General features: G+C 35.8%; 1 protein-coding gene across 4 annotated transcripts in view; it reads right to left on the minus strand.

The window, feature by feature from the left end:
• Positions 1-1901: 1901 nt before the first annotated feature.
• Positions 1902-22493, minus strand: part of WASL (WASP like actin nucleation promoting factor) — a 62482-nt gene continuing 41890 nt past the window's right edge. For all 4 annotated transcript variants that reach the window (XM_042923431.1, XM_042923450.1, XM_042923436.1 and 1 more), the window contains exons 6-11: positions 19372-19540; positions 18056-18098; positions 16890-17043; positions 10827-11347; positions 6999-7107; positions 1902-4549 (exon numbers count right to left, since the gene is read on the minus strand). In XM_042923431.1, the coding sequence (XP_042779365.1) occupies positions 4488-4549; positions 6999-7107; positions 10827-11347; positions 16890-17043; positions 18056-18098; positions 19372-19540 (1058 nt within the window). In that variant the 3' untranslated portion in view covers positions 1902-4487. The remainder of the gene's footprint in view (positions 4550-6998; positions 7108-10826; positions 11348-16889; positions 17044-18055; positions 18099-19371; positions 19541-22493) is intronic.

Consider the following 22493-nt stretch of genomic DNA (forward strand, 5'->3'; position numbering starts at 1 on the left):
CCCCACCTCGATGAGACTTGGCTTCATGGAACCCGATGGTCTCCAGCTGTCTTTCAGTTGTGAAATAAGTGGTTTAGATTGAAGGAGGGAGGGGATCTGCTTCACCGCAATCATATTTTAATGTCCATCACCTGTTTAGTCTTAATAAACAATTGCTTAAATATGGTGATATTGATGCTTACGAATTCTTAGACTTAGGCTTTGATGAAAGTCTTCACACATGTGGCCATAACCAAGATACAACTGAATTTAGGTCGAGACATGCCATCCAGGCCAAGATAGAAAGTCATGTCAATATGACGCCTGGAACTTCCAGTTCCATAATGCAATCTGATACTGTTAAGATTAACTTCCTCTTGAGTAGAAAAATTTTTTGAAATCCTTACTAAAGTGTAAGAAATTTTTGTGGTTGTTACAAAATTAAGGGACTTCAAATTTACCGGAAATACCCCAATACACGAAATGATTGTGTGTTATCCATATCTTGATTTGTCAATCTTGATGGTGGTACATACGACCAGTTAAGACTTACACTGGATGTGTGTGAAATTAAATACTGCCTCAGTAGTTAGGATGACCACTGATGTATGTTAAAAAAAAAAAAAAAAAAAAGCAGGAACAGCTGATTTATGTAGACATGTTTTGTAATAAAGCCAACATTTTTAGTGGTCTCCTTCACGCAATGGAGGATACCATGTTATCATATGTAGAAGCAAAGGCAGTCTTAGCATTAACAGCAAAGTATGTCCCCAAATTTTCATAAGAGCCACTTTATTACACCTTTTCCCAGTGGTTTCACTACAAAGGTTAAAAAATATCCACCAATGAGGAGCACCTGGGTGGCTCAGTCATGATCTCACGGTTCGTGGGTTCAAGCCCCACATCGGGGCTATCTGTTGTCAGCACAGCACCAGCTTTGGATTCTCCCTCTCTCCCCCTCTCTCTCTGCCTCTCCCCTGCTTGTGAGCTCTCTTTCAAAAATAAATATTTAAAAAAAAAAAAATCATCAATGAAAGCCCAAGAGATTATGAGAATGCTGTGTTTAGGAGGTAAGATTTAACAATGTCAATAAAGTAAGTGTGCCAAGTAAAAATTTTCTTTTCCATAGAGTTTTCTATTGTACTATAAATAGACTTTATCTCTATACTTGTCCTTTAAGAACTCCATTTCTAAAGGGCAGTAAGTTATTTCAGGAATTTCTCCTTTGATTAGATAAATATAATGTGACAAGCCCAATTCTGAGGCATTTGTCTCTTAAAAATCTGTTTTAAAGTTTGGTTAATACTTTCCTAAGTATTCACATTGTACGACAGAAAGGAATTTTTAATAGAACATATAAATTTGGCTAAAGCTCTTAGAAGGCGTTTTGTAGCATCCTACACACTAGATTCCACAGCTCAGTTTAATCTTCAGACACCCACTTGTGCCAGAGTCAGCAGAACAGCAAATTCTATTTCTCACAACTGAGGTTCCTGTTTAAAGTACCATCTTTCATCCATTTATGAAGAACCATTGCAGTCCCACGTGAACTGCTACATCTGGCTTCCACTGAAATTACCGGTAAGCTTCAGCATCATTCTGATTTTAGGGAACCTCAACATTTTTGGTGTGCGAAACAGCTGCGGTGTGACCTTGCGATGTGACTGCTCTGTGCCGCACGGCGGTGGCTTCCCGGGAGCTGCTGAGCAGCTGGCACGTTTCCCGGCAGAACAGGGAGGAACATTCTTTTGCTCACCGGTGTTTACTTCACGGCACACTCTCTCAGGGCGTGCGGTCTGCTGAACACTTCGACTGTCATCACTCACTGCGCCGTACCCTTACTCTGAACTACGGTTAAAATTTCTTTTTACCCATTTTATTAATCTCTTAACATGAATAAAGAAAAACGCTTTTTTCGCCTATTTGGGTCAAATTAATTTTATTATGCTCCATGATGAATTGCCACCAGTGCAATATCCTATCACTATACATTTCGAAAAAATTCACATACTAAACAAAATTTCAGTTGATAAATGGAAACGAATGATTGAAAAGTCTTTATGAATCTCACACATACAATATGTGGCTAGCTGAAATTGTCTATCACATAGCACTTAGATATAAAAAGCCTCATGCTAGTCTGTTAAATGCGAAGGCTGTCAGACAATCGTTTAGCTGCGGTGACCGTGGGAGGCTCTCAGACAAAGCACAGGTGTGGTGCCGCCCACAGAGAAGCTGGTGAACAAGCTGGTGGCTGGAACACGCGGCCTGCACGCCCGCGGTGGGTTCAGTCTTCATGCCGGGACTGAACCCCACAGCTGCTGTGTTTCAGCCAATGGGAATTTAGACTTTGGGCAACAACAACAGAAAGGCTTTTTTTTTTCTTTAAGAAGAATGAACCTGATTACCTTTGGCAAATTTTACACCCATCTTACACGTTAGAAGTTGTGTTTCCAACTCAAGGAACTGATATCCTTTACTCAGAGCAGCTCCTGATAAATATAGATCACACCAAAGTTTGCCGGAAAACCCTGAATTCCTGGGCCAAAAGTTAAGAGAGATCTTAAATTGGCATTACCTTAAAGACATTTCCAGGATGTTTTAAATGTTTTTTTCAATAATGTCACAAAGAAAAAAAAATGAAAAATGTTGAATATTACTTAAAATAATTATAATGCTCTATTTACCATGTGCACAAATTCCTAATTCTGTTGGTTAGTAGCTGTCCAGCCTCATCCACAGCAGACTCGGCGTCACTGAGCTCAAGCCACAGTAAAAATGAGAGTAAGCAGAAAAAGGTTTCCAGCAGCAGAGGGCACTGTTTTTGCAAGAAACAAAAAAGTCTAGAGTCTTTCCCGGGTTTAAATTACTCTTGCAAGAAAGGTAACATTCTTTGAATAACTTAACTATTTTACTGCACCACTTACTGCTTTCAGCAACAAAACCTTTTAAATTATTTCTTACGATAACTAGATGCATGATCACTAGAGATGATGTGATAACTGGTTAAAATTCAAGCCCTATCTTGCAGGTCCAGCCTGTCAAGATCATGCCAATACTAGATTTTGGTCGGTACAATTCTAGAGAGCTTAATTTTTAGTTGGATATTGTGATTATAGTAATGAAATACATTTGGAACTACATTCTGCATATGACTCAATGTGAGAAAAATACGTGTCTGTATTTAAATCAGATCATTTTTCTACCCAAAATTTAAAATAGGTAGGTATGATAATTAGCACTATAAATATGAAAAAAACAACACCTTCAGGCAGATTAGTGTATTGCAGAGAGGCAAGGAAACCCTAATTTTAAGACATCATTTAGTATACATAACAAATGTGCAGGTTGTAAAGTTTTATTTATTTATTTTAAATCTAGCATTCAGTTATCTCTCTCAAGAAATTTGACGTTGGGACCACCAATCTTTTAAGAAAAATGCAACTGTTCACCTGACGGTTGACAAAAACCTTGAGAAATTATAAAAAAGAGAAAAATTTTAAATAGTGTACTAAGTTCAGCATTACAGTGTTTACCTTGGCCAGCTCAATTACATTTGTATGGTTGGTATTTCTGAATACCTCAACCCATACAGACTACCCGATAATTCCACATCATTTCCATAATGTTCTGATTTTATAGCATACTTAACCAAAACTGAAGTAACCATTATGTATTGCCTCCTTCAGTTCATGGAGAATATTACCCCTAAAAATCCCCAAACTGCAAAAACTTAAATAACCATCGAAGATTGATACCAAAAATATTTTTAAATTTTTGCCAAAAAGAGCCTGCCACATTTGCTATAGCATAAAAATAATCTCAGTCAAGTACAGGTAAGCAAGGTCTCCTTAGGATCCCAGCCTCCACATACCCCTCTGTACAGGAACAGGCAATATTGCCGGAAGAGGAGTGTTGCGGGTTTTCCCGACTAGGGCCTCTGTAGTGGTCTTCCGTAGAGCATCCTGCTACAATTTGAGAACCTGCATCGGTGTAGTGATGTCTAGAGAACCGTGCAATGTGTCTGCTTCAACATTCATGTAGCATGGTGTTCAAAATGGAGGGGCTAAATAAACTAAGGTCTGCATCACTTAAAAAAGAATGTAGTGCTATACTAGATTTTAATAAGAAAATTTAGGTACAGAAAAAGTAGGGTATGAAAATAGTGTTTTCCTTCTGGCATTATAACTAAATTACATTAAGGTTTTTGTCAGTCTCACATATAATATTTAAACTCCCTTGTTGATGGAATGACAAATATTCACAAATTTAAGTGAGCATCCTGGTGTAAACTTGCACACAATGACAGGGAGTAGCTTTGTAGAGGATTTTGACAAACCTTTACAGATTAAATGAGGTATTGCACAGATTAATAAAAAAAAAAAGCAAAAAAGGCAACAAAAATATACAGCAAATTGGTAGAACATTTACATGATAATTTTACAGAATCCATAGACAGAAAGTAGTGTTTAGTATTTCACCTTAAAAATATATATATAATATATAGATCAGTCTTCCCATTCATCATCATCCTCAAAATCTTCTTCATCATCTTCATCCTCATCTTCATCTAAAAGAAAATCATCAAGTCAAACAATCAAAATATATGTATAAATAAAATAACATTACAGAATTCTTGGGTGATTTCTCCAATCATTTAACTTCTGACACACAAACCATTCCATTGACACACAAACCAATCGAGTGACCAGGGTAATTTAAGAGGAATCAAATAGAATACATATAAAGGGTATGATGGTCAGTTGAAGATTAGAACAGGAGTTAAGAAGTAAGTCCCTTAGTATCTATGTAAGGAATTTCAACTAGTGCTTCTTTATGTGTAAACCCTCATTTGGGTTGGCCTCTCTGAATTTTCACAGATCTCAAATCTAAGAAAGACCCATTTAATTGACTACCTTTAAAGAAAAGTTGTAAAACAAACAAACAACAACAAAAAAAACCACCTGACTGAACAGATTGTTCGGCTAGCAATTCCACTTATAACTCCAGTGATAGGCAGGAAACTCACTGACACTGAGCCACTAAGGAAACAGAGCAGGCAGTCCAAATACTCAGTGTCCCTTTCTACCCTCCTATTCTCTCCTGAACTCAGTGACATTGCTTTTTCCAGATCACCAATGACCGACCATTGCTAAAACTAAAGCTTGACTTCCTGTTCTCATTTTCTTGACCGATCATACTTTTGACCCATATCCTGACTCCATCCTCCTTCAAACACTTCATGTGGCTTCTAAGATACTGCACTCTCCAGCCTTCAGAGCCTACTATAATCTCTTCTTCTCTATTTACATGCACTTCTTTAAGGATCCCAGCCAGTTCTGTAACTTTAAATACCATGCCTGTCTCAATGACATGCAAATCTCTATTACCAGTCCAGACCTCCTCCCTCAACTTCAGGCTCATAATCAAATGCCTGCACAACATCTACATTGAATTTTTAGTAAGTATCTCAAATTTAGTATTTACAAAAACCAAACTCCCGATCTTTCCTCTCAAACCTGCTCCTCCTAAATCTTATCCCACTCCATTAATGAAAATTTCACCCCTTTCATACTCAAGTCAAAAATCTTGGGAGTCATCCTTCACTTTCTTTTTTCTAAACTTCACTTCCAATCCATCAGCAAACCCAATTATTTCCTCATTCACAATATACCTAGTATCCAATCCCTGCTCACTGCGGCTACCAATCTCATTCAAACCTCTACTATCTCTTGCTTGGATCATTGCCATCCCTCTGCTAAGGACCTTCCAATGACTTCCCATCACATTCATGGCCTCCAAAGCCTTACTACTGGCCTCCTGTACCTCTTGTACTTCAATGCCTTACTATTCTTTCCCCCTCTTCCTTACTCAGCCATACTGACCTCATCATTATTCGTCAACCTCAGGAACTTTGCACTTGGCTGTTCTTTCTACCGGAATGAACACACTTTCCCCAATTTTCTACATGGTTTACTCCTTGAACTCCTTTTGGTCTTTTCTCCAATGTCACTTCAGTTAGGCTCATCCTATTTCAAAATGAACTTCCCTCCTACAGCTACAAGTCCCTATATCTTCCTTTTCTGATTTATTTTTGCCCTTAGCACATATCACCGTTTAATATCTGTTTTTCTAATTTACTTTATTGTTGTCTCTCACTGAAATGCATGCTCCATGGAGGCAGGGATTTTTATTGTTTTTTAATTATTATCCTACAATAAATACCTACAGAATGAACTAGACTATTCTATCTCTGTAACAGTGTTGGAATAAATAGGTCTATTTAAAGAAAATAAATATTAGTAATAGATCTTAGATATGACTCATGAATTCTCTCCATAAAACAAATAAAAAAATTGAGGTCCACAGTGAATAAATAATAATTCAATAAGAACAAAGATCAGATTCTAGTACAGCATGCTAGGGGGAAGCTCTTTAGTAAACCTCAAGCACTACATCAGCTAGACCAATTGCTTTCTCTTTTGAAAGTAACATCTATTTATATGGTGGTGTACATATGCTTAATAATGGCCTCAAAATAGGGAGAACTAGTTTATTCAAATAAACCTTTTAGAAAATGACAAAAAAGAGGACACAAAACACTTCAGGATTCTTTAGCAAACCCCAGAAAACCTAATTTCTCAGCCCAAATTCTTATAAATCAGGGAAACCTGAATTTCTCATGTCACAAGAATGTCACAGGAATGGGATCCAGAATGTCAAGCTTTGTTTAGAGGTTTGACAGGCATTCTATTAGTATTCCCAGCATAGGAAATGAAACTGCTACTTTTCTGAAGTTGTTCTTCCAATTTATGCTTATGGCTATGGTGTACTAGAATCCATTCAGCATCAGATAGACTAATCACGGTGGCAAAAACTTTTAAAAATTTGCCCTAAGATCCACATCAGTGTTATTCAATAGCAGGGGGAAAGCGAGCAAAGTCTACCATAAAATAAAAAGAAAACAGAACTTCAAATATTAAAATTAAATATAAATGTACTCATATAAATAAATATACCTGAAGAATGAATGGCTTTGCTCCTTTTCTGCATCACTTCCATTAATGCACCCACAATTCCTGAAGTGGGTGCAGGTGTTGGTGGTGTAGACTCTTGGCCATCAGATACCTTGGAAAGGAAAGTGAGCAAAATTTAGAACTAAATCCTTAGCAAACACTTTTTGTCTCCAGAAAGTCTTACTTTTTTAGAATCACTTCCTATTTAAAAAAAGAAAGGGGGGTAAAAAAAAGAGCAAACAAGCCCAGGACAGGATTAACTAATTTAAGAAGAAATAAATTGTGCCTTAAAATAATTATTCAAAATATACATCCTCTCCTTAATGTATAAAGCCATCAACACATTTCCAAATTTAAAATAACAAACCTTTTCCTAAATAATACTTGCCTTTGCAGTTGGATTACTTCTGTTCATTCTAGAACATAAAACCTTAGCTGATGAAACTTTAAAACTATTATCAAGGATCAACATTTTATAAAAAATTAAGGTATATTCAGATTCTTAGAGTTGTTAGGTGAGAAGGACACTTAAGATATCTAAGAGCAACTGAAGAAACTTCTAATCTCCTAGAAAAACTCAGCTTCACCAATAAGCTTTATAACTTTGTATACTATATTTATAGTTCATATGGTACAAACTTACAAATATGTGTAATATATGTAGATATATTATTATAACTCAAAATGAACTTTCCTTCTCATAGCATATAACGTCTCTTCAAGGAGCTCGGCCAGGTAACTTTCAAAATGTACCTACCTCACAAGGCAACCACTATCCCTAACTAAAGTACTTCCATCTAGTATCAACTACTTTTGGGGTGGGGGAAACAATATCAAGGGGTCTCATTAAAGTCGAGTACCTATACAAAATACTCCAATTCCAACTCTCATTAAAAAAGAGAAAATACAGGAAATCTGTAGAGATTCAGGAAAAAAAATACATAATTTGGAAATTACTGCTCTAAGTGTACTTTGACTAAAATGAGCAGTCATTTATCCAAAATAACTCATTTTGTTAATTTTGTCTCTGGACTTACGTGACCCATGTAAAGGTAGAATATTAGTATACTTAAAAATGAAATTGTACAGCTGTTTTACTTGGATTCTTATCATTTCCCAAAGAAAAACTACTTTTTTAGGACAAACTTTTTATTTTGGTCTTTACAGCTCTTCTAATACTACTTGTCTTTCTGGAGACTTAACAGGTCTTTTTCTTTTAAAAATATTCAAAGTAATTCCCCCATAAGATACTGATTCATTCATTAGTATTTAGGTTTGGGGAGGCTGGGTATTAACTACTACTAGTATGGAAGTGCCACAAATGAAAAAGACAACAGAAACAGTTTCTGAGGTTTGAAGGTCAGCATGAGGCTCTCAAAGAAGTGTAGCAGCAGTAAGAAGAAACACTTAAGACACCCTTGAAGCAATGTGAGAATACACGGCAGAGACCACAGGAGCACAACACTGACACAAACACGTTTTTGAAGGTACTTACTTGGATGGTGCTATCCAAGGTACTATGAACATGGAACTCAAAATCTATGTAAGTGAATAGTTACACCCTTCCTGCCAACTGTGATCTTATGTTAGTCATATTCATCTGTGAATAAGTGATTTACATAGACTGTTTAAAGAAACATAGCTGGAGAAATTTCAACCACAGAACGGTTTTCTTAAAAAACGAGGTAAAGCTATGGACTCAGATCACATACAACATGCCAATAATTCACTGATTTATTCCTCTAGGATATTACTCTAAAATTAATTTTAAAAAGTGATTATTTAGGGGAAGAATGACCTACATTTAGAATAAAACATACTTTTCTCTCTAAAAGAAATGTAGAGAATGAAGAGAGTTGGGATGGGACGGGGAAGAAATGATGATGGGGAAAATAGGGAACTCAGTAATTTTTTTAATTAAGAAAAGAGGACAGACAAGGAGTGGGATTAAAAAAATGAGAACACAATTTAATTTATTAAAAATAACCCCTTATTAGTAACAGCAAATGAGAGAAAGCAACAAAAGTTGATTGTGCAAGAGAGAGGAAATAGACAAGAGAAACAAAAAGAGAAGTTATGAGTGGCAGATGCAGGAATGAGTGACCCTGAGTCTGAGGTAAAGTCCATTAAAGCCTGCTACTCACCTGGGCTGTGGTCATTTTTTTTTTTTTTTTTTTTTACATAAATGTTTATTTATTTTTGAGAAAGAGAGAGAGAGAGAAAGTGCATGAGAGAACGCGAGTGGGAAGTGGCAGAGAGAAAGGGAGACCGAGAATCCAAAGTGGGCGGCTCTGTGCTGACAGCAGAGAACTCCATGCAGGGCTTGAACTCCTGAACTGTGAGATCATGACCTGAGCCGAAGTTTGATGCTTAACTGACTGTGAGCTACCCAGGCACCCCTTTAATTTTGCCACTAATTCCTCCCACTAACAACTATTCGAAATTCTTCAGCTGTTCCTGAGAACCCTTTAGTCTAAACTAAATGGGGAAAGGGAGCAGAGACAACTGCTCACAGGTTGATCACATGGCAAGAAAAGACCTAGATACATTTTAAAGATCAGAGTTTTTAAAATCTGTGCTATGCCAATGTTCAAGCATTTCCATTCAGTCAGCTGTGTTCCCTACCCATAGTTCTCCTCCTAGCCAAGCGTCAGAGATTTAGTTACCATAATTCCCTACATCACAAAATCATTTTCAATTAGAATCTCCTTTCACCTTCATTTACTGCACAGAAAAATCCATCACCCTCACCAACCCGAAGCCCTGGAGAGCAAATGTTCCTCTTGGAACTGAGAGACCATAAGTAAAAGCTCAGGAGTATGTGATGTAGGCAATTTAGATTCTAGAAAAGGGGTCAGCAAACTATTGCCCATGGGTCAAATCTAGCTCATCCTGTTTTTGTAGAACTTTTAAAGTGAAAAACGATTTTTACATTTTTAAACGGTTGGAAGAAAATAAAAAGAATATTTGTGACATGTGAAAACTACATGAAATTCAAATTTCAGTGTCCATAAATAAAGCTTTATAGAACACAATCACGCCAAATTTTGCATCATGTATGCTGCTGCATTTGTAATATAAGGGCAAAGCTGAGTAGTTTTGACAGAGACCATACAGCCTGCAAGTCTAAAATATTTACCATTTGGTAAAAAAAACCAGTTTGCCAACCTCTGCTCTAGAAGACTATATGATCACCTCTTCCAATACACAGGATCCAAAATTCTCTACCAACATTATCCAAAATTCTATTAGAACTCTTTCAAGTTTCTGCAGAGTCGGATTGTCTACGGATCTAAATTTCAGAACACAGAAACTTTACAATATTGTTTAGTTTTCATAAAGTTAATGGTATGAACTTACCAAGATGATTATAATTGGTTACAAGCAGGGCTTTTACTTCTCCACAGTTTAAAGATTTATCTTTAAATTCAAATAAATTTTATTCAGAAGTGAAGTCTAGAACACAGCAAACATACTATATATAATACTCCACTTACATGAAGTTCTAAGAACAGGCAACACTAATCTACAGTGATTAAAAATCAGATTAGTGATTTTTTTTTTTTTTTTTTTTTGAGAGGGAGACAAATGGAAAGAGGCCTGAGGGAACTTTTTCTGGGGTGATATTCTAATTATAGAAGTATGGGCTACTACAGGTATAGGGTATAAATGTGTGTGGTTCTAGTTTGTAAAAACATCAGAAATTCAATGGGTTAAACACCTGCATACCAAGAGAAAGAGCAAAAAATAAAGATTTTCCAAGTTGTCTCATAAATTACTTTAAAATTCGTTAGGACAGAGCGTCTAAACTGAAACGAACAGATTACTTACAGATTTCAGCTGAATACCCTGTCGTATCTGGTCTAAAAGTGCATCCCTTCCGGAGCAGGACACAGGTCGACTGTTCTGTTCCACCTTTTTTAGCTGAGCACCCTCTCTAATTTGATCCAAAAGAGCTGCTTTGCTTCCCGCAGGAGGTGGAACCTGATGGTCACCGTCAGAAGGGAGGCCAGGCGGAGGTGGCGGCCCCGGGGGAGGCGGGGGCGGAGGTGGCGGGGGCGGTGCCGCTGAGCCGGCCAACGACAGAGGTGGAGGCGGCGGCGGAGGCCCCGACGGTGCTGAGGAGGGAAGGGCTGGAGGCGGAGGAGGGTACATCCTATTTGGTGGCGGTGGAGGGGCTCCCACACCTGGCCTGGACGGAGGCGGTGGCGGAGGCGCGGCGGTGGGAGCTCTAGAAGGTGGTGGAGGAGGAGCGCCTCTCCCCCTGGCGGGAGGGGGCGGGGGGCCTGAGCTGTGCGGGGGTGGGGGGGGAGGAGGCGGCCCTCCCCTAGACGGCGGTGGCGGCGGTGGCGCTGAAATAAAAACAGAAAAAAGAAAGCGTGCTTTTCTCCGCCCCAAACATCACACTGAAGAAAAACTTCAACACGTGTGAAAAGACACACGAGGGGGAAAAAAGGCCTCGTCTTTGTATTTTATTTTACAAGGACATGTGAGTACGGATGATAGAATTCTATTTGGGAATACTCCTCTAAAGACCACTTTTCCTGTTTTTCTTGAAAAATATTAGCTGAAACTGTAGAATCTAGTTTTGAGGAATCAGCACCACTTCTGAAGGTATGGGAATAAACACTTCCTTATATAATAAAAACATCACAAAATCAAATACTTTGGTCAATTAGCATTATTTAGCATTTCAATAAAAATTAATGGATACCTTCCCTCTTTAAAGAATTGAGTTTATTTAATTTATAAAATTAATTTACATTCGGAATAAAATAGCTGGTGTTGCATAACCTATCAGAATTTATTCAAGTTAATCTGAGTTAAACCCAAATTGAATACTTTTTCTTTTAAAATTTAAAACTTTGTCACCTTACATTTATATTATATGGTCTATATTTTCTAAAAATATAGTATATGTTATAATGAAATATACTATAATATGTAATAATATATATAATATTCTATATTTCTAGAAGATGGTCATTAACTCTAGTGATGGCAGTAAAGGGAGGCTGGTTGCTCAAGTGAAATGTTCAACTACTTATTCAGGAGATGCAACCAACTATTAATAAATTAACTCAGAATTTCTACATTGAAAAACTGGACTAAGTTATTGATAAAATATTAATATTATTCTAGTATTAATGATTTTCCCATTCTTATTCTACTTTAATAAAAATAAGGAAAGAAATTCAAAGTACACATTTATTATTTTTGGAAGTATGATTTTACTAACAGTATGTACAAATTTACATAATAATGAACTTCATTATTTCTCCATTCAAAGACTGAAGAGGCAAATTAACTATTTTTAGGAGTAGAGAAATCCTAGAATTCATAAAAACTCTTTGTGTTTACTGATGTCTCCGTGTATACAAACTTTTACAAGTGAAATAATACATAGCTGCAAACAGGAGAGTTACCCTACTCAGATGTCGGCCACCACAGAGGGAAGTTCCTATGATTTATATCAAGGCACCCTGGAGGTCTGAGTGTTGCAGGTTCATCCAATTTTCTCACTGGATCCAAAGTGAGGACACTTACACTAACCTTGCTAAAAGCAAAGTCTTTTTCTAACATATTTTGTAATAAAAGAACAAAACCAGGAGGATATGACATATATGTAATCTGTGTACTCTCTGAATAAGACAGTACCTCAAATCCTTCAAGCAATTTTAATCAGGCTAAGGTTTCTATTTCAAATAGGTATGATTTACTTGTTTGTTAATCAAGAGGAAAATACCCACCCTATTCTACTTTAAAAAGTATTAGTAAATCATTTCTCATAGTCTCTTTGAGGACTCTGGATCCACAATCTTTTTATATGTAAAATGATGTATTTCTTCAGTAGAGAGAATAAAAGTTCTTTCAAACTTGCAGTAAGTACATTTATTGGAATAATTTGGAGTCCAGCTATTACTCATTTAAACAGACATTAAATCACTGCCTAGGAAAAGGAAGCGTGAATTGATTGGGAGTAAATTATTACCTGAGTATAGCACAAGTTCAGCATCTCTACTGTCTTGAAAAGTGATGGAAAATGTCTCTATATTTTTGTGAGGAAAACATCTATTACCAACTTTGTTTTTTTATAGTCTGTATTATTTTTACATAAAAAGGTAAGTACGCAAAAGACATGCCATACCTGATGTAAGAATATGAAAGAATTAAAAGAGGGAAGTACGGATGGCACAATAGGAGTTAGGTTTAGATGCACAAAAATGTCTAAGCAGACATCACGCACCATCAAGAGAAAATCGGATGGCCTACAGACTTGCAAAACTCTGAAAAGTCACCACAAACACCAGAATCAGAACGATAACAGTACTTAGATTTCTAAAAAATAAATGAAGTGAAACGTATGAAACAAAAGTTACAACAAATAAAACTGTTCTTACTATCAGAGTTTAGTTAAAAAGGAAGAAAGACACGGAAAAAAAATCTTGTCTTGATGGTATACTACAAAAAAAAGCTCCTATACTTAAAAATAATTATTATTGCAGATCAATATTAAGAATAATAGGTTAACTAATTTTCTAGGTATGTGATATTTATAGGATTGGGAAGCAGAAATTATAAAATATAAATATAACTAAGGTTTAAAAGAAATATAGTATTATATAAAATTCAGGAAACATTCAAGAACTTCTCTCATGCACCCTCCCCAAAGTAAAGCAAATAGAAAACTGCTATCTATTCAACACAAATTTAAACAACTCTGACTAGGCACGTATAGAACTAACTGTGTGTGTTTATGTTTAGCACCCCCTCCTTGACTCAAATTAATGTAAAAATCTAAGTACATTTCACATAGGTTACTGAAATGATGCTAAGTGTGAAAGGCAACCACTAGGAATGAGTATAATAAGCGACAATAAAAACAACAATGGTGCTGTGGTTAAGAGGTGTTTTTTAAAAATCCACAGAATTTCATTAGAATTGTCTAAACTATAGATGAAATATGAGCTCTGACTCATACAGAAATATATTTTTTTAATTTTACCATCTATGTGCCCAAAACATTAGTTTGAGTGAAGGGCAAAAAAACCTCATTGTATGTTTAGATTTGGAAGCAGGATAAATGAACTCTAGCTTCTCTAAAAATAAACATATCAAAGCATGCATAATTTAGAGCACTGGGTCAAATAACATCCCACATATATACCACTGCATTGTGGTGGACCTTCACAGCAGATTATTATGAGTTAATGGCCTTCAAAGAATTGTACAGATACACACAAAATAGATTGGAAATCACAAGTCTACTACTTTTTATAAACCTGATTACATAATTTTATAAAATAAGTTTCAAGAGATTTGATTCAGTAAGTTTTACAAAATATATTAAGACAACTTCATAAATTTCTCCTCTAATTTTTTATACTTCTGAACACATTATATGTTCTGCCTGAAAACATTTCCCTAACAAATCATTAATTTTTATATTTTTTATTATTTTTTATTTATTTTTTATTCTTTCTTTGAAAAATTTATCTTCCATAAAATCATTCTTTGGTGTCTAAAAGGTTCCCCATTGGGAGTTAGGTTCTTAAGTATGACAAGAATTTAACTTTGTTCCCAAAGCATGTTTTGTTTTTGTTTTTTTTGTTTATTTTTATTTTTGAGAGAGAGAGAGAGAGAGCTCGTGCGAGCATGAGCAGGGGAGGGGCAGAGAGCGAGGGAGACACAGAATCTGAAGCAGGCTCCAGGCTCCAAGCTGTCAGCTGTCAGCACAGAGCACGACATGGGGCTCAAACCCATAAACCGGAAGATCATGACCTGAGCTGAAGTTGGATGCTTATTGACTCAGCCACCCAGGCGGCCCACCCAAAGCATGTTTTTTAATGTCTGCGTATTTCTTTGGTTTTAAGTAATTCAATTAAGGAAAGATCTTGCCTAATTTGATGCTTTAAAAGCAGCTAGAATAATAAGCAGTCATAATAAAGTTTAAAAACCAAATCAGGGGTTGGGGGGTGGGGAAAATGGGAAATGGGCATTGAGGAAGGCACTTGGGATCAGCACTGGGTGTTGTATGTAAGTGATGAATCATGGGCATCTACTCCCGAAGCAAAGACTACACTGTATACACTGTATGTTAGCTAACTTGAAAATAAATTATTTAAAATAAACAAACATTGATATTTGTAACTTAAAAAAAAAACAAAACAAATCCAATCAAGTTAATCTAGACAACCGTCAGTCACAGGTATTCAGGTGTGAGGGCACATATATGGGTAGCCCAGTAAAGGTCAAGAGTCATTTATAAATTTATAAATTCAGAGAGCTCAGAGAGATGCCAAGCAAAATTTGGTAATGTGAGGGTATGTGATAACCATGGAAAAAGAGAGTTGGGAAACACACTACCAATAAACGTGACTTACCCTGGGAGCATTTAAAAACAATAATGGTGCTATGCTCAAGATGTTTTTATTAAAAATCCATAGAGCCTGGAAATGTAATTTTTTCAAAAACTAAAACAAATTAGCATCATACTAATTTCAATGAAACTAACATTGTGTTTCTACAATAGCAATTTCTGACTATATACTTGTTTAAATATCTATTTCCACACTAGACTAAGTATCCTGAGTGGAAATGAGTGCTGGCATAATGTTTACTGAATATATGAATGAATGAAAGACTGAATGAACATCAGTACTGAAAAAGATACAAGTAAGTCAAATACCTAATTTAAAACGACAGTGAAATTCCTCAGAATACTTTGATAAAATGGAACTTTTGCTCCGTACACAAAAGCTAGATAGAAGAAAAGCAATCTCAAATGAATAAGGTGGCAAAGAGATGACTGTCATATTGGAAAATTCAGTTATTGAATTTACACTTTATTGTTCAATTAACATACAACTAAAACACAAGGTGCTTTAAATATCAGATCTTAAAAGGATGCAAATTAGTATACTCAAAGTACTAAATGATAAATTTTATTCTTTACCAAGAAAAAATGTTTGTATTTCAAAATAAATAATTTTCATTATTTATATCCTTGAAAATGCTTATATATTACTGATTAACCAATGATTATTTTTATTTTTTTTTTATTTTTTTTTTTTTTCAACGTTTTTTATTTATTTTTGGGACAGAGAGAGACAGAGCATGAACGGGGGAGGGGCAGAGAGAGAGGGAGACACAGAATCGGAAACAGGCTCCAGGCTCCGAGCCATCAGCCCAGAGCCTGACGCGGGGCTCGAACTCACGGACCGCGAGATCGTGACCTGGCTGAAGTCGGACGCTTAACCGACTGCGCCACCCAGGCGCCCCAACCAATGATTATTTTTAAATTACTACTTCTGAGTTGTAATAAAAACAACTTTAATGGTGGTTTCTAAGATTTGTTAAATAAGATATTAGGCAACTATAAATTTTTATTCTAAAATAGAATAGCCAGAAGATTTTGTACGGATATTCATGAATTTAATATAAGACTTTTTAGTAAGAAAAACCTTGCCAAATGTTTTATTTTTTTTTCTAATTTTTTTTTTAATGTTTATTTACTTTTGAGAGAGAGAGAGACAAAGCACAAGTGGCGGAGGGGCAGAGATAGAAGTAGACACAGAATCCGAAGCAGGCTCCAGGCTCTGAGCTGTCAGCACAGAGACCGATGCGAAGCTCGAACTCACAAACTGTGAGATCATGACCTGAGCCGAAGTCGGATGCTTAACCGACTGAGCCACCCAGGTGCCCCACCAAATCTTTTAGTTACATCAAAATAATGTAAAACAATACCAGGTCGAGTTAGTTATCTATAAATTCAAATATTCTGCTTACGGAAGGTTCATAGGAATGTGTATAGCTGTCTTCCATGAAACTGACCTCAAAATAGTCAAAAGAAAAAAAAAAGGATTACAATGCTTAAATGAAAAAATAAATTACCTTGCCTTCGTAGTTCATTTTTAACAGCTTCCACACCTCCTGTTTTTTCAATGAAGTCATATATAACTTTTGATGTTTCTCGGTCTTTAAGTTGTGCCTCTGAGATTCCACACATATCAAAAAGATTCTTCAATTCTGGATCCAAATTATTCAGCTACAACAAATAAAGTAACTAACTGTAAAATCGATCCCAATTTTTAAAAATAAGCATGATCAAATCTGATCCTCATCTTTGCCCTTTATGAAATTATTTTAAGTTGAAATATGGTTATTTATATTCCAACTAAACTTTCTTATTTAAATAAAACAGAAAAGGTAAGAACAAAGAATACATTTTTATTTTGTTTTGTTCCCTTCCTTCAAAAAGGGCATCTCATTTAGAGTTTTACTAACCCATTTATGATTCAAACATTTCCAATGTTCACCTATTCCTAAATAAGATTTAGATACATCACAAATAAACAAAAGAAGCAAATTAATTTGAAAATCTGAGGACAAGGACCTTCTTATAACCTCAGCACCCTGTACAGTGCCCAACACAAAGAAGCATTCAATAAATGTTGTAGAGTTAACACTGTAGTTATAACAAAAATAACCAGAAGGATTTTTGACCCCAATCACAAGTATTTCTCTTCAAAATAATTTTTCCAAATCCTGATCATTTGGTCAACTGTGAAATACGTATTAATACTTAAGCAACCAAAAATACAGGTAAAATGTTAAAAACACTTATTTTTGCCAGCAGTTTAACCTACCTTGCTCAGTGCTGTAAATTAAATAATGACGAAATTGCCAAGAAGAATAGAATGAAAAGACCTAGGCAATTTAACAACTGGATAATTCAGAAATTGATTATTCTCCAGTAATTTGGCATACATTCCCCAAAAACGATCAGCTAGCAGAAATAGTTTCTTTCTCTTGCTGGCAACACACAAGAATTTCACATTACAGTATATAAATCCAAGGAGTATAAAACCTTTGTCTTTAGAGACATAGCCATAAATGACTGAAGAATACGAAGGTTTCAAACCTCAGTAGTATATGTACATAAACACATTCAAATGAACGCCAGAATTCACAAAAATGAATAATAAAAATCTACACACAGGCCATAGCATTCCCACTTATTTAGAGCAATAATGTTTATGACTTGCAAAGATACTTACATCAAAGCCAGTATTTGGATCCCAACCAACATGTCCAATGTGCCTGAAGAAGTAGACAAAAATAAAATAAAAAATAGAAAATGCATAAAGAGCATTTAAAACATAACATACATCAAATCCAAACCACCCAATAAATTTTGGCCCTGAACTAATAGTTCTCACAGACATAACCACATTCAGGGGAAAACTGTATGATTCCAGCCCTGGCTATGCTACTGAGTCTTAACACCTTTGCACAATCTTTCTGAGCATCCATTTCCCCAACTGTCAAACTGTCATTAAGAATACGGGCATTTTATGGGGCGCCTGGGTGGGTCAGTCAGTTGAGCATCCAACTCTTCATTTTGGCTCAGGTCATGATCCCAGGGTTGTGGGACTGAGCCCCGCATCATTGGGCTCTGTAATGAGCGTGGAGCCTGCTTAGCATTCGCTCTCTCTTTTCTTCTGCCTCTCTCCCTAGCTGGAGCTCTCTCAAAAAAAGAAAAACAAACAAAAACAAAAACAAAACAACAAAAAAAACCCAAGAATTATATATATGAGAATATAAGAGTTTTGTCACGACCTAATGAAATGATGTACATGAAAATGCTTAAAATACATCAAAGAAATAGCAAAGGTTTGATGCCTACTATAGACTACACGTTTGTGTCCCCTAAAAATTCCTTTGTTGAAACCTAATTCCTAATGTGATGATATGTGGACGTGAGGATTTTAGGAGGTGATTATATTTTGAGGGTAGATCCCTCAAGAATGGGATTAGCACCCTTAGATAAAAGGCCCAAGAAGGCTTCCTTGCCCTCTTCCAAAATGTGAGGAAGACAGCTAGAAGACCACGCACGGTCTATGAACCAGGAAGAAGAATCTCACCAGACACTACATTTCGCCTGCCTCTTCCCAGTCTCCAGAGCTGTGAGAAATAAATTTCTGTTACTTATCAGCTACTCAGTCTATAGTATTCTTTTACAGCAGCCCAAATGGACTGAGACAGTGCCTTCAGGCAATTTCAAATACCATTTATAGAGAAAAAGTGAGAAATCACTATGTCCAACAATTATTTAAAGAAACAACTTCATCTAATTTTTCTTTACTGATGGGTAGAAAAGTAAATAAACAGTTAAGATACAGAGAAAGTCTACTGAGCCTTAAAAAACAAACAAACACCTCCCAACAAAATCTATAGCTAAAAAGGTACGCAAATGATAAATGTAAGGGTCCCCCCCCACCACCAATAAGAAAACTAAATTTTCTAACAAGTTAAAAATCAAGAGCAGTAATGAGTAAATCAAAAGATAAGAAAAACAAAAGAACTCTCTTACTGGAAATTGCTTGGTGTTCCAATATCTGCCTTGGTTAATCTCTTCTTTTTTGTTTTTCCTTTTTTCTTCTCTTTGGTATGGGAGATGTTGTTGACTTGTGGACCATAAAATCTATTGGTTGTGATTTCTGGATTTTTTATGTCAACTGTTGCCATGGGTAGATTAGGACCTGCAAAACAATATGAAAGGAATATAACTTGAGATAACAATTATTACAATCCTAGTTTATAATCTGAATATCTTTCTCTGAAGTAGGACCGCTTCATTAATATAAATTATTTAAAATTTAAACTTGCATGTTAGTTTTTTGTAAATAAAGGATAAAGTACTTCCTAAATTTCAAAAGCCTATAATAAATTCTTAAACACATTAGCATAGATGTTATTTGAAAGCAAACTTGTATTTTTATAATACTAAATCCCTCGGGAAACACATATTTTTAATAAGAATTTATATTTAATTGATCTAATCCCTTGAATTTGGACTAAAATAGCCTGATACACATCACATCACTCCTTGGTAAAATGGTATATATCACATAACAAGGATAACAAAAGTAAAAAAAAAAAAAAGTACATACTTCATTTTAAATCTGACAAAGAAATCTAGTCTTACTTCTTTGTTTCAACTTTATTAGCCCATGAGGGAACAAAGTAGTTTTACAATTATTAGTATTTTTTCCAAAACTACCATATTTAAATCCTGTAATATTTTCCCTATCATACATACACTTTGATTACCAGAAGTACAGGGCTCAAAAACAAAATGGGAACATTCGCAAAACACTCATCTTCCACAAGAATCAATAGTAAAAATACCTCGGGCATCTTCAGATACTATTAATAGCATCTTTAGGAGTGACACTAAATATACCATACAAAACCTGCCTGAAAATTCACGAAAATATTCGTGGCCTTAAAAACACAATAGTCTAAATGAAAATGTATTCAATTTTAAAATTCCTTATAAATTTAACTAAAGAGCTTCACATGTTCCTTAGAGAGTCCATTTTAATATATGATTCTCTGACAAAACCACTTATCAGACTTAATTCCTTTGAGATGAGTAATGACAACTTTCAAAATGTTGTCTACAATGTAACCACTACTGTGCAGAGAAAGAGTTAACACAGTAGGCCTGAGCCTGCCATTCTTAGAGTGACCTGCTTGCAAGGTTGATGCTGAGCTGGCATCTGGAAACTGGGATTCCAAGAGGGTTCTCACCATTTCCTGATAGGATGGGCTCCTTGTGCCTCAACTATTTGTGCTGACAATGTGCTTAATGCTAAACACCTGCTTTCCTCCTGGGAGTCCAGAATCTCGGTATGTGCTAGACAGAGAATGACTACGTGAGTAGCGCCAGATAAACCCCAGGCACTGATCCCTAATCAGTTTCTCCTTTAGTCAACATTTCACATGTGCTGTAACAATTTTCACTGGAGGAATGATGTGCATCCCCTGTGACTCCAGTGGGAGAAGACGATCACAAAGGTGGGTGTGCTTTCCCTCAGACCTAACCCCATGTGTCTTTGTCTTTGCTGATTTTGTTTTATATCCTTTCACTGTGTGCTTGGTCCCGCTGAGTCCTTCTAGTAAATCAGCTAGGCTTTGATCTTGAGGATCCCCAACACAATCATAGAATAGCAACTGGAAATCCCAAGAAATTACAGGCTAATGTATATTAGGTAACAACTAATTGCCAATTTGACTCTAATTCTTCACTTGCAGTAAACAGCTCAAATGTATCCTATTCATTAAAGTTACCTGAAAGAACAATGTTTATCTAAGTGGGTAAATTATATATAACCCATTTTCTCTCTTTCAACTCTACTATTAAAGATAAAATACAGTTAAAATAAATTTATGAAAGCCATCTGCCACCTTATCAGACAAGCTGACAATCTGGAAAGATGCGTATTTTTAACGTCACCAAAATTCAGCTATTTTCCCTTCATATTCAAGGTCTACTTACATTTAGGTGTCTAAAAGTTCTACTTATATTTTCATATAAAATTCCATGGGAAGATGCCCATAGTGGCAAGAAATAAAGAACTTCTTATTTGAAAAAAATAAAAGCTAGTGAGTAAAATGGATAAAACCATTAAAATAAGCTGATTCAGTGTCAAGGAATAATCTAAAATAGCTGGATCAAAAATTAAAGGTTAGTTAAGCAATTAGGCTTATTAAATAGTAGATAAAGACTTAGGTTTTCAAATTTGTTCAGATAGCAGATTTCACAAAGTTTCACAAGTAGTTTCACAAAGGGACTAATCGAGAATAACCAGAATTTAAGTATTAGAGGTTAAATTGGTGTCATACACAAAGGCTTATCTAATGATCTGTTTTTATTTCTCATCCTTCTCTTTCTGCCTTCCCTCTTATAATTTGTCTTTACAAGTCAGTATCAGCAGTACCATCCATGATAAGCTGTGGCAAAGCACTATTTATTCTATCTTTATACTTAATACAATTCAAGACGTGACTTAAGACAGATTTAGGAGTATCAGAGTGAGGCACTCTCTTTAAAAATACCACCCCTCCCTGGGGCACCTGGGTAGCTCAGTCAGTTGAGCATCTGACTTCGGCTCAGGTCAGAATCTCATAGTTCGTGGGTTCGAGCCCCGCGTCGGGCTCTGTGCTGACAGCTTGCTCAGAGCCTGGAGCCTGCTTCAGATTCTGCATCTCCTTCTCTCTGCCCCTCCCCTGCTCACACTCTGTCTCTCAAAAATAAAATAAATGTTTAAAAAAATTTTTTTTTAATACCACCCCTCCTGAAATAGGTGTTCAAATAGTAACTATAAAGGAACAGCCAGATTCACCATTAAAAAACAACAACAAAACTATTATTAGTTTTTAGAAAAAAACAAAAATAAAAATATTTTTATGCTGCTTTGGGTTATATAAAAGTTATTATTATTTTGTGGATATTCTAAACAGTAAGTAGAGCTGGCTAAAGGGAAGTTTAATAGCTTAAATTATCCCAGCTAATAAATTCTTCTCTGGGAATTTTTAAAAAGTTAAGATTCTTGTAAGCCTGATTTGTAAGTCGCTAGAGAAAATAATTCAGCCATCTCTGAAGAAAGTTCAAGGATAAAGACAGGAAAAAAATATAAGTGGTATGTA

The sequence above is a fragment of the Panthera leo genome, chromosome A2 (assembly GCF_018350215.1).
Source record: "Panthera leo isolate Ple1 chromosome A2, P.leo_Ple1_pat1.1, whole genome shotgun sequence".
Classification (NCBI taxonomy): domain Eukaryota; kingdom Metazoa; phylum Chordata; class Mammalia; order Carnivora; family Felidae; genus Panthera; species Panthera leo.